Below are 13,538 nucleotides of genomic sequence, written 5' to 3' on the forward strand. Positions count from 1 at the left end.
TCCATATAATCAAATCAACATGGCCTAAGTAGTACAAACTAAAGATTTGTAATTTGAAGTACTTAGCCCCTCCCCCTTTTCTTTTCAGTGCCAGCTGAATGTCCAAGACTTCTGGAACAACACTGCCTACCAGCAGATGGTCTTCTACGACATGTGTATCCTTCATCAATGTAGAGAACATTGAGTAGAGTAAAAACAATGATCTAAATATTACAACAGATCACTGATAAGGAAATGTATACAGTGCAGACAACCCATGAAGCTTATTGCAGCAATGCACATTTTGAGTCTCCCTCCCCTTTGTCACAATGCCAGATGAATTTCCAGAATTAATGATTATCTTCAAATGTTCAACCTCTAATTGATTCCTTGTGAGATTGGAATCAACTAGATATCAAAATATCAAGCATGAAGTAAGTAAGATTGGAATTGGCCTTTGAACTTTGACCCATGACCCAGATTACCGTTACCCGGACGACAGCACCCTGTACGCCATCCCTGTCCGCATCACTAACGTTGCATACAGTGATACAGACAACTCAGGTGCGTACATATGTATAACAGGTCTTTGATATGAGTTGGGGTAGGTAAAGTTTATGATCGCTTGTTTGAGGGATCTCACTTGTCTCTCAAACACCTTCCTCAGAGCTTCTGACTGGAGTCCTGCTTTTCACCACTCCTGGTATATGTAGCCAATGTAGGTGGTGCTTTCATGACGATGACACAATTCCAAATGTTTGTATCCCCCTTTTATACAGACTGGCTCCTTGATCCATCCAAATGCGTCTGTTATCTTTCTCTTGGGGGGCCGGTTATGGAATTTCCCCAGTGACATTTTGGCCCTGGATATTAGATCCAAGGAGTTGGCCTGTGTACCTCTGAAAACAGTCTGACATTCAGTCAACTACAGTAAATGCAGAAACTTTCGCGGTGGTTTAATGTTCGCGGTTTTCACGGCTTTAGCTTCACCGCGAGCTTAAAACCACCGCAAAAAGTCTCTTTTCCCACTACCGCGAAATTAAATTCCTGCAAACTTGAATAAATTTACAGTACTATGTACCCACTAGAGATTGCTGCAGTATTACAATGATACCTTAGGTTGACATACAGAATTGTTCCTACTTATCGCACATTTCCTACCGTAGGCAGCGACCGGACCAAGTGGCAGCTGGTGCGGCGGTTCTTCCTGGTGGACCCGATCGGTGCAAAGCTGGCAGCAGACGGAGATCCGCAGGTGGTCCGATATGCCAGCAGTTTCTCCATCAGGTAAGTCTCTTTTCTTTCTAAAGATCATGACTCAATTTAGCAAATGGTGAGTGTGCATAGGGTAAATGTCTGAAATTCATGAGAGCAAGGTGTTACTAAAAGATTTGACTCTTAAGTCCTACTAAAATGGTAACTATCTTCATCATCATGCCTTAACCTTAGTCCAGGTTCATCCGTGAAGACTTCTTGGGTCTTTTCTGGACCGAAGCTTTTAATAAAATGTATGAGATGAGTCTAAATACCAAGTTTGATATGTACAGGTAAAGCCCTGGCGCTTGAGTAACTGAACCCTTACATATTAGATACACTAAAGATAGAACATATAAGTTCTAACCTATATTTGTGTTAAATACTTTACATTTGGGACCTCATCTGTAAACAGCGACACCTACAGCTGCAGTACAATGTGAACTAGTCAGAATGGCACTGAGGAAGGTGACAAACGGTTACCGAAACGTTGGTGAAAAAAAAAACAGTTGTGTAAAAAGAGTCTCTTTATTCATTTCTAACTTGCATGTATTGTGTTGTCCTTCTCCCCAGTGTCCAACTTCAGTCAGGAAACAGAGAAGGAGAGATCTACCCACCCCTGGTCACGATAACCTACTCCGAGGCCTCTCTGGATGACTTCAATGCTAATGCAAAAGTCACAGTGAGTTCACAGGCTGCAAAATGTATCTTGAATTCTAAAGTCACTCAGATGAAGATGTTAGTTTCTCTGGCAATGTTTCAGGGGCAGAGGCATTTTTTTGTTCATGCTTGTTACCCACTTTAAATGTGGCAGTATTTGCTCCTTCTATTACTTGTAAACTGATAAAGGTTTTGGTTGTTTTGTAAGCTTGATTTACATTTTCTGCTGTGTTATTGTAGCTCGGCCTTGGCTTCAGGAAAAAGCGAGGAAATTTAAGTGAAATACCTCTTCAAGGCTTTTTCACAATTGTAACAACCGTGGAGGCTAATGTTGCTTTGGTAAATAAGTTTTTGCTATGTACTAAGTCCATGATGTTTTTCGTCTGTTCCCCCTTACAGGTAACCTTCAGTGTGAGCTATGAGATGAGCACGGCCACCTATGAACAAGACGTTCAGGTACGTTTTGAACTTCTTCAAGATAGTTTTCTTGCACAATAAAACAATGACTGGACAGAGCTGCCTGGAAATGCATTATGAAGACAAGCAGACTGCTGCCCACCTATTTGTCCGGGACCCCCACAGCAGTTTAAGTAAAAATTTTTTTGATACTTCTACCGTCAAGTGCTGCTGTTAAAGGAATGTAGTGACTTGAAAAGTCTTACTAAGTTCAACCACAACATATTCTGCTGTTACAGATTGCCATCGGAGTGCTGAGTGCCCTGGCTATCCTCTGGGCTCTCTTTGTGTCAACCTCCAGTTGGAGACGCAGAATTGGTGCACAGATGGTCGACTGTACGGTAAGCAACAATGGCTCTGATACTATTAATGGATTAGTTAAATTGGGATTTTCACTTCTGAAATCATACAGAAAGAATTTTAGATCAAATACATGGTGTTAGTGGGGGAGTAAAGCTCACACAAGAAAGGCTGATATTTTTTTCTGTATATGCCAAAATCTATTAAATGTGATGTAATTTAATCATATAATTTATATGCTTTTGATCTTCAGTCTACAGCCTTTGGTTGCTTAAACTAGACCAATAAAACAGTCATTGGTTGTAACTGTACCAGTAAAATATGGGCTCCCCCCAAACATGGGACCTCCATTTAATTTCTTGTCTGAGGGACGGCCCTAACCGAAGCTTTTCAACTGAGTGAAGCGAGCAAAGTTGTGTTAAGTTCCTTTCCCAAGGGCACAAGATCGGTGACATGGCAGGTTTCAACTTGGGACCTCTTGGGCCTGAGCCTAAAGTGCTGCCAATTACGCCACACGATCTCACTATGCCGATTGCGCCACACATGTCAGACATATTTGTTTTCTTTACTTGCAGTCGCTGTTGAAGTTTATTGTGTACATGTTTGGTCCCCTGGGAAATGCCTTCTTCCTGGTTGCCATGGGAGCAGCGTTGTCATGGCTGCTGTTCTTCAAGGTGAGGAGGGAATGAACAATTGTCTTAGATCTGGTAGGCTCTTGAATGGCTGAGATTGACTTTCATAAACTAATGATAAGTGACGTTAATAGCAAAGTGGTTAGGCTAGTGGACACTGGAACAAGACATCACAGGTTTGATTCCTGGCATCCCACATCCCTATGACCCCAAAAGCAAAATGAGACCTTTAACCTTTTCTTACTCTTTACTGCCAATGTCTTACAGGGACTATTAAGCTGTAGGCTTTGGATTGTACCTCATTAATCAACCTTGTTTTGGGATTACCTTGTGCAGTATTCCTGTGAATAGAGAAGGGGCACACATTCAAAGATTCTCCTTTCTTTGATGCGATCGAGAAAATCTTTCCCTTTTGTTTTTGTTATTTGCTCTTTTGTTTGTGCCTGACAAGAAGTTATAGTTGGAGACTATAACTTTTTCCTTCTTTCCCACAGAGACAAGACCAGGTATATCTTCTGCTCCCCACACCAGCACAGGAGGAAACCTTCATCATCTACCTGTCTGTGGCATGTGCTCTCAAGGTAACCAACAGACTTAACCTTAAGTTTTGGTATGGTAAAGAAAAAAGGAAGTATCCAAATCTGGGCTTAAAGTTCAAATCGTTTCAAGTTCAGTTTTGTTCTGTTTGGCATAATAAGTAAACTGCCTATAGGCATAACATTTGTACAGTTAAACTGTAAAACACGTCGAGAAGGACCCCTACTCTTTACAACAAGAGTTGTGGGATCTTTAACGTACTTGACGTATGGCTCTCCTCAAACACAGGACAGCTGGCTTTACATCCAAATCCAAGAGAAAATCTCTTCTGAAGCTAGGTTTCATTTTAGCCTCAGTGCAGTGAGGAAAAAGGTCTTATCACTACACTTTCGATAACAACTTTTCCTTGTTTGCATGCTGCTTTCTCTGCTTAGCACTCAGCATTTGGGGAAGAGTATGGAAGTTAAACACACATCACTACCAGCAGACTTGCCCCCTGCTGTAGTGCCTTGCACAAATGTGTGGCCCAAGGGCTACTCGAAATGGAGATGGGCGCCACACTAAGCATCTGCACAAATGTATGGGCAACTTTAACTTTAACCTTTTACCACAGTGTCTGGAGATGTTGCACTTTCTCTTCACCCAAATGACCATCAACATCTTCTAATTCCGCCCCCTAGACACCAAGGCCTACCTTTATCTACCTTAGAAAAGTTTAGTGGACTTTTGCTGAAACTTTTCTTGTTTGCTGGTAGCGCGCATAGTCCAGTGGTTAGCGGCCCTGCCTCTGGAACTAGAGGCCGTGAGTTCGATTCTGGCTGTGTCGTTCAACCGACATGCACGCTACCGGAAAGGGTTGCAGTCCTTAGGACAGGACGTTAAACCGTGGTCCACTGTTTATTGTGCTTGTTGAAAAGAGCTAGGGGAATTTCCCTGGTACAATGAACCTGTAAATGCTGTACATAGTATCTGTCCTCTCTGTCACGATCACTGGAAGATTAGCTCTTCATTGAGCTAAAACTGGATCGAGATCACTTTCCTTTCCTTTGCTTACCACAGTGCCTGGAGATGCTGCACTTTCTCTTCACCCAAATGACGATCGACATTTTCTTCATCGACTGGGAGCGTCCTCGCGGGAAGACTGCTGACGTGGAGGGCGGGAACGGGAAGTCGCAGTCCGTCAGCATGTGGAGAACGTACTTTGTCGCCAACGAATGGAATGAAATCCAGGTGTGTTTTCAAATAAAACTAAAGTTGCCCACACATCAGGAAACCTCCCTGATCAGAAGATGCATTGGGCTCCGCTTTTAAGCCTTAGGCCACACAGGTCCAAGGTATGGGGCTAGTGTTTTTACATTGCTTTTAAATTGTTCCAAATAGATGTAACTGAAATATAATTTTTATATGCCTTGTTCTGTTTTGAACAAACACCAGTCCTAACAAGAGCAAGTAAAAGTAGCAAATATCGTTGGTGAAAATTACTTGTACTCTAAATTGTTACAAATGTTAGTTTTGAAACCATTCTGTTGGCTTTCAGTTTCAAAACTTTCATAATTTTTTCCCTGAGTTCAGACATAACATCATTATCATCATCATCATTAAATGGTTAAAGTCTATAAGTTAGAAAAGGTGTTAAAGCCAAGGGCGGAAATTGCATACACTACACTTTGTTGAATGCTTGCCTGGGTAGTTCACAGTTTCACATTTACTGATTGCCTATTTCCTGTCTTGCAGACCACCAGGAAAAGTAACACCGTGTTCCAGCTGTTTGCTGTGCTGCTCTTCATGAATGTAAGATCATGGTCACACTTCAGTCACATTTCCTAACCAATGCCCAGATGGGTAGTTTACTCATTAATGGGCTGTTTTTTCATAATTTTCCTTCTAATCAGATTATATTAAGACTTCTTTGGACTTCTTTTGTCCTTGTAAATGTTATATTAACTAGACGATATACCGGTCGTTGCACAGATGGACATGACTCTTTCCCCATCCCTATCCTCCATAGCCTTGGGCATATCTTCTAATGAGCAGAACATGGTATGATGTAACAAAAACGTCAAGTTGGATGAAGGTTAGACATCCAGGTAATAACATAAGCCAAATAACAGTTACCCAAACAACTGGATATGATTTTGGAAACGATCAGACATTTCACATAGATGTAACATCTGTTATCTTTCATTAGTGAAACTTGTGATGTAACAGAAATGTGATCTTTCACACCAGGTTGTTGGGTTTGAGAACCTGACCACGACCGACCCCCGTGCGTACCTGGTGATCAACAGTGAGCAGTACGTGGGAGGGTACAGCAAGCTGCTGAGGTTCGGCATGATGTCAACGGTCTACCTGGTGGTGGCTATAGTACAGGTGAGGGTACAGGTACAGGTACAGGTGAGGGCACTGTAGAGGTAAGGGTTCATTATCAGGTACAGGTGAGGGTTCAGGTACAGGTAAGGGTACGTGGGAGGGTACAGCAAGCTGCTGAGGTTCGGCATGATGTCTAAGGTCTACCTGGTGGTGGCTATAGTACAGGTGAGGGTTCATTATCAGGTACAGGTGAGGGTTCAGGTACAGGTAAGGGTACGTGGGAGGGTACAGCAAGCTGCTGAGGTTCGGCATGATGTCAACGGTCTACCTGGTGGTGGCTATAGTACAGGTGAGGGTTCATTATCAGGTACAGGTGAGGGTACGTAGGAGGTTACAGCAAGCTGCTGAGGTTTGGGATGATGTCAACAGTCTACCTGGTGGTGGCTATTGTACAGGTAAGGGGAGAAAGGCCACAGATTTCTTTCATTGCAGTGGATCCTCTGCTGCACTAGCCTGTGATTACACAATCTCTTGCTGGCTGTACTGATGATCATAGGTGGTGGCAACCGTAAGGCCGGCTGCTAGGAGTAGGAGCGCGATTTTAGTCAGGCTACTGCTGCACTTATCTGCATCACCTACAACCAGCTTTCCCCAGTGTTTTGCACCATCTTATAGATAATCACACGTTATTACACTTTCAGCCGGCTGGGCGACAGTGCTGGCCTAGTACTGCCCAACGAATGGCTTCTAGTTGTTGTTGGAAAAAAGTGGTACATCCTTCATCGATTATGTTTATTTCTTCCACAGTGGCTTTTCTTCACCTTCTTCTATGAACGTTTTGTTGAGGACAAGCTGGGGCAGTTTGTGGACCTCTGCTCCATGGCAAATGTAAGTGAAACTGTACATATTATAGCTGTCATATTTTCCTTTATTCAACCTTTACACACAACAATAAGTCAGCTCACTCCAGAAGCTTTAGAGACTAAATCTGTCCCCTTGCCAACCAGAGTTAACATTCCTTGGACATGTAAGAAAAGTATGCCAAGACTTGGAGCTGGTATGATAATGATAATCTTGCTAAACAACCACTGCCTTCAAAAAAGAAGTCAAACCTTATAGTAGATTAGAAACCAATGTTATGTACTAAATAATCTTACTCTTATTTTGGGACTGTACGTGCAATTAGCCTTCGGGCATGATTTTGCAAATAAACTTATTATTAGTATTCTTATTATTAGTAATATGTGTGTTTATTCCATAATCATTTCCATGCCCAGGTGAGTGTGTTCATCATGGCTAACACCCACTTCGGGTACTACATCCACGGGCGCTCCGTCCACGGGCAGGCCTTACTCAGACCAACTTCATACTTTACTCATTAATGACTCACACCAGTCATTAGTTATATGTTAGTTACATGTGTGTTTATTCCATAATTGTTTCTATGCCCAGGTGAGTGTGTTCATCATGGCCAACACCCACTTCGGGTACTACATCCACGGGCACTTGGTCAGCAGACACCTGTATACCTAAATGTTTGCCATGTTAGACTTGCTGGTGGAAAAGTGTACTTGCGTTGGTTTCACTAATTTCTGTTATCCCTGACCAGGTGAGTGTGTTCATCATGGCGAACACCCACTTCGGATCCACGGTCATGCCTTACTCAGCAATGTCTCACACCAGTCTGTACATGCTATAATCAGTAATATGTACATATTTTTTATTCCATAATCGTTTCCATCCCCAGGTGAGTGTGTTCATCATGGCCAACACCCACTTCGGGTACTACATCCACGGGCGCTCTGTCCACGGTCAGGCCTTACTCAGCAATGACTCACACCAGTCTGTTAATAATACATGTATGTGTGTACCTGACTGTATTTTATAGTCCATTTATCATTTCCATCCCCAGGTGAGTGTGTTCATCATGGCGAACACCCACTTCGGGTACTACATCCACGGGCGCTCCGTCCACGGCCAGGCAGACACAGGCATACAGGAGATGTACGAGATGCTGGTCAGGGAAGAGGTGAGATTGCCACGAATATTCTCATTAAATCTTTTAATAGAATAATTCTTCAATCAATGACTCTTGCAATCACGTAAAACACATACTTCTAAATTTTCGATGTCTGTTCAGTACATTTTGTACATCTTGATCACAGAATGACCTAGTCTTGCGAGATCTTGAGACTATGTCCGAGACTTTTCCTTTGATTAAGTGTGACAGACTAGCTTTACCTATAATAGTAATAGTATTCAATTACAAGAGGGCTGGCATAAATTTTCGAGATTTAAGAAGATTTCATTCACTGCAGAAAAATTTCAAATTTTCTTTTTTCTTGTTACGTAGAAGAAAGTGTACTGTGTATCGTGGTCTAGACTTGGCTTACTGGTAGCTCAAGACAAATGCCATTATGTTGTAATATAGGCAATTTATTGAAAAGGGTAAATTGTCCTACTCTTTCTAGTCAAGTGTAACTATAGAGGGTCAAGTGAGCAAACTGCCAACCATCTCATACAGAAGCAATGTTTACAGCATGATTGATAGATGTGATACTGTAAACATTTACGTTCTGAATGTGTCGCCTTCCTCCCTCCCCCCAGGAGAACCGGTGTGGCCAGCGCGGGCTGCTCGCCAACACAGACAACCAAACGTTTGAGATGTCCCTCCCACACAAGCTCAGGGACCAGTACGACAGTATTATCAAACCACTCCAGGTAAACAAAAATATATCCTAGTTTGTTCAACCTAGAGAATCAAACTGTTGCTTAAAAGCTGTAGTGAAAAGCTTTCAGAGGCATCAAAGGTAGTCCCATGACCTGGGAGTCAGAGCTCACACAGGCCATGTGACACAAGGGTGTTGAAGATGAGGGGAGGTGTCGGCAACTTTGGTCACAGTATAGGAATGGGGATCAGGATCTCATGTGTACTGCCTTTTACGCCTCTCTGTCAAGGATGATGATTATTTGATCTGGGAGTCATCATGTGTTGCCCTACCAGTAGTCCCTCTCGTTTGTTTGTCTCTTTTACTTTTAGTTACTGTTTATTTTACATTAGTTAACGGTTTTGTCCCATCGAAACCTGTTAAAGACTATGAATGATGTGCTTTGTCAAGGCAGAAAAACTTGATGAGTTCCTGAACCCTGGCTTGACTCGTTCTTGTTGTTTTATCTGTTAACATTCCTTTAATTTCATTATTGCACATGTTAATCCATATTTATTCTCCCAACAGCAACAGGCAGCAGCAGCCAGGGGTCAAAACAGGCAAAGAGGTACGAACTGTCATTTTCTTTCCTTCAGCTGTAACAAGGCCATGTTGATTTCATCAAACATGGATGACATCTTTAGGGAGTCCCAAACTGGCATTGTTTTTATTATTAAATCTACACGTCAGGAAGGTTGAACAAATGACTAAATACACAGAGTATGGTATACTGAACAAGAGATTATTCATTTTTCTTCTTTCACATTTTTCTTCTTTGATGTTGGAATTGACCTTGACATTCTATGACATTAGTATACATTTTCCTACATTTTTGCAATCCATCGTATATTGCTCATTTTGCAGCTGCTTTGTGTGATATAAACTTCTTTTTTTTTCTTTTGGATACTTGTGGATCTTTTGGAGATTTGTGAATCTTTTGGATACTTTGGATCTTTTTTATATCTGACCTCTGCCCCCATGCAGCTGGAGGCGGGAACACCACTAGTGCAGGTGTGGACATTAACCAGCAGGTCGACGCCTACAAAAAACTCAACAAGTACCTGGCTGCCTTCATCGACCGGGTAAGACTTTTATTCATTTTATCTATTTATTTAGTTTTACCACATTTGTGGAATGATTAGCATAACAGGTAACTGTCACCTTCTCAAGAAGGAGACCAGACTGTGAGGTTTGATCCACTTATACCAAGAAGTACCCCAGGCCTATTCTTTTTAATAAGTGGGGTGGATTATTTAACGTGCGCTCTCCCAAACACGCGACCTCAATTTAATGTCCTATCCGAGGGACGGCCCTTACTGAAGCTAGATACTCATTTACACCTAAGTGAAGTGAGGAAAGTCATGTAAGTTCAACTTTCCATGGGCACAAAATCGCGGTTAGCAGAGACAAAATAAGAGCAAGCTACTACCCAGATGGGACCAATCAGCACCCTATTTTAATCAAATATTCCAGGCATTAGAGATGTCCAAGTTCCCAGATCGAATAGCAAGTTCCCAGATCGAATAGCAACAATGTATATACAGACTGTATATACATTGTTGTGTATAATAAACAAAGCGTTCTACTATCCAGATGATACCCAGGCTAAGCATTCAGTTTTGTTTCTTTGTTATATTGAGTACTGAATGTTTATTTGTCTCCAGTCCCGTCCAGACATTGACTACATCGTGAAAGATAAGATGTTTCTAGAGAGGCTGCTGGACATGGAGTTCCTGGAGGCCACGGATACTAAGGGACACTTCTACAATGGTGAGGATTCACTAGATTCTCTCTTAATGCATTATTAGAGCCTTGAAACTTTTTTTTTTTCAAATTCAATTTTCAACAATTGTCATCTTCACACACAGTAAGCTTGATAACTTCACGCGTTCGGAAATCACAGAAAAATGCTGATGAGAAACAGTTATTGGCTCGATCCTGTGTTGATTTGTTGTGGGGTACAATAGATAAAGGGGTCCGTTTGCGTGCATGTTTGTGCATTCTTTTTAAATGCTCAAAATATGAAATAATGATACAAACGTCCTAGATTTGTGAAGTAAATGTCAATATTGTACCGATTGTCTCTAGAATATTTCCAGTGTTAATGCTCTTCCTTTACTCTAGATGACGGTCATTCCTTCGATGCTGTGCTGTTCTACGGGAATGAGCTGGTCCTGCTGACCTTTGAACTGGTGGTGTTCAGCGTGGTGGATCTGATTGGTCAGAGCTACGTCCTGGATGCTGTCATCACCTACCTCGTTTCTCGGGTATGTAGATTTGTTACTTTCCAACAAATTTCATAGATACCATATTCAGCATTTTTATAGTTTGGCATCATTTATTGAATGTTGGGTAGGATATCAAAAGGGCAGCTGGTGTTTGGGGGAATATTGGGGAACTCCGAGATCTCACAAACAGAACAACCAGGACATCTTGAATAGGGTAAGAGGTCAGGATCCAAAGTAAAATTTTCAGCAAGCTCTGCTAATTTGCCTGACAACATTTGGATCCAAAGTAAAAATTTTCAGCAAGCTCTGCTAATTTGCCTGACAACATTTCTTGGGAAACTATATAATAGTTAACTAGCACGAGTGATTACGTCATTCTTGAAGAACGATGGTAACCATATTTCCATGCTTTTCCAGTTCGTTTCCAACCTGCGAGACAGCGGTGGCAGGAAGAACCTGGCAAAGAAGACACTGGTGGATGAACGCTTCCTCATCTAGAACTTTTTGACCAGTTAGGACTTGTCGGACAATGTGTTTGAAAAGTTGCACTCACACACTTGGCACATTCCAGTAATAAATCTAGAGTTTCATACATTTGTAGTCTTCCTTCCGTAGCAAGGGTAATGTGTAAGTTGCATTATCTTCAAGTTGCATTACCTTTGAAGTGTTCTGATTGAGTACAAGACATATATGAATATGTTGACTGTGTAGTGATAAGAATGAAATGTATATTTTGACAGAAAATGTATATTAGGAATACTAAGTGTTAACATTCCTTATTTACATTGTACGTCTTACTTCTCTCTAGTTTGACCTCACTTCTCTTATAAACTCAAGTATTTTTATATGGTGGAATTTTCTCAATATCTGTGTTTCAATCAGTACTTATTGAGAAATAATGAAATTGGTACTGTTTATTGAAAATTAGTACATTAGTACCTGTTTGTATATTTTTGAGTGATGTTGACCTGACAAGTCAAGAAAGGTTTATTTTCATGTTATGTATTGGACATATTTAAGCCAAGCCCGAAACAAGGTTCTGACAATCTGTCATAAATGTATATACCTATATGTGTTTCTCAAAATATTTGTTTACTTGTCTAAGATGGATATTGTCCGTCACCTTTGTGACTGCATGAGGTTGGCAGATAAAGGTGTTTGTTGACATTTCAAGTTGATAGGAAGATGTCATGTGAAATCTTCTCAAGGCATATCGTTAAAAGTGCACTTAAATGTTGAAATAGTGTTATTTTATCACTTCTCTGTGAGTTAAGACGTCTTCCTGATCTTTCTCTCGGGTCATTACAAGCTTCTCTCAACAATTTCAAGTTTGTCCATGACTGTTTCACTTGTAAAACAGAAGTATGTTTTCAGCAATTGACAAAGTTGAAATTTACACTTCCAAATGTGATGTTATACTTACGGGAAAATGATATGTAAGTAAGAAAGTTGTAATTGCCTTTTGGAGTAGAAAAATGTAGTGGATTGTGTTGTTTTGAACAATCATGTCATTGCTTACGAGAAATTAGATAATTTTGGTCATAACCAAAGTTGCTAGAAAAGAGCTGCTGTAAATGTTTGTTATTAACAGTGAAGAGTTCTTTTCTTTATCAGAAAGTAAGTTTGCCTGTTAAAACATTTTGCCAATAAAATCTTCTCTGTGTATGAAATCCTATAGGCTAATACATGTAGATCAACATTTCGTCATCATCAATATAATTTACTGCAGTTAGATTTTTTTTACTGTAGTTAATGGCTTGAGATCCAGCTATGAGATCCAGGGTAGTAATGGTTGGAAACAACATAAGTTAAACCAAAGAGCTTAATTTATACTTTATCTGTATAAAAGCTCCTTGGTTAAACAAGACAGTCTCAAGTTCAAACTCCAAGACCTGTGGAATTTCTTAAATCCCAAACGACTTAAATACTGACAGTCAAAATGGTTTGATGATGAAATACAACATACTGTAAGTTGTATATAGTAGCATGTATTTACTTTCGTACAATTTCAAGTTTTGAGAGCAAATTTGAAGGACTGAACTAAGACAACAGCCTTCCTGTAGAATATTCAGAAAATATAACGTTAGATGACAAAAGTGTATCACAAGCAAAATATATATTATAATCCTAAACTCCACAGAAAAACTCCAAAAGAGATTAGGTAATGGACCTGGTAATGGAGAGAAGGTAATGGGCCATGGGTTTGCCCATCAATCAACTGGATTCCTTCCAGCAGGCTTTGTTGAGAACTTCATCCCCTAATTAATTATGCCCCTGCTGTGACTGCTAGACTATAGTGTAAACACTGGCCATGTGGCTTGTGTCATCTCACCCCATTAGCACAAAGTGCTGCTCTTTTGGAATGATCCAATATATGACAAAAGGGGAGTTTGGTGAAAGATATAGTTCCTGCAGATACTGGAATTTCAGACAATTGCAACTTATAGATTTGTCATCCCCATTCATACCTGTTG

The 13,538-nt window shown here is 40.8% G+C and overlaps 1 protein-coding gene and 1 long non-coding RNA gene across 2 annotated transcripts; both read left to right on the forward strand.

The window, feature by feature from the left end:
- The first annotated feature begins 87 nt into the window (after positions 1 to 87).
- Positions 88 to 1,263, forward strand: LOC118417014. Its single transcript, XR_004831304.1, has 3 exons — positions 88 to 155; positions 460 to 543; positions 1,146 to 1,263. It is a non-coding gene; the product is annotated as an uncharacterized LOC118417014 (long non-coding RNA).
- A 29-nt stretch (positions 1,264 to 1,292) lies between these two features.
- LOC118417424 (meckelin-like) lies at positions 1,293 to 12,734 on the forward strand. Its single transcript, XM_035822984.1, has 17 exons — positions 1,293 to 1,312; positions 1,807 to 1,915; positions 2,293 to 2,349; positions 2,589 to 2,690; positions 3,225 to 3,323; positions 3,776 to 3,862; positions 4,878 to 5,048; positions 5,553 to 5,609; positions 6,048 to 6,188; positions 6,936 to 7,016; positions 8,041 to 8,157; positions 8,736 to 8,849; positions 9,365 to 9,404; positions 9,821 to 9,918; positions 10,501 to 10,606; positions 10,961 to 11,103; positions 11,482 to 12,734. Exons 1-17 carry the CDS (start codon positions 1,293 to 1,295, stop codon positions 11,560 to 11,562), a joined length of 1,623 nt encoding a protein of 540 aa, XP_035678877.1. The 3' UTR covers positions 11,563 to 12,734.
- Positions 12,735 to 13,538: the final 804 nt, after the last annotated feature.

This window comes from Branchiostoma floridae, chromosome 6, assembly GCF_000003815.2.
Source record: "Branchiostoma floridae strain S238N-H82 chromosome 6, Bfl_VNyyK, whole genome shotgun sequence".
NCBI classification, from domain to species: Eukaryota; Metazoa; Chordata; class Leptocardii; order Amphioxiformes; family Branchiostomatidae; genus Branchiostoma; species Branchiostoma floridae.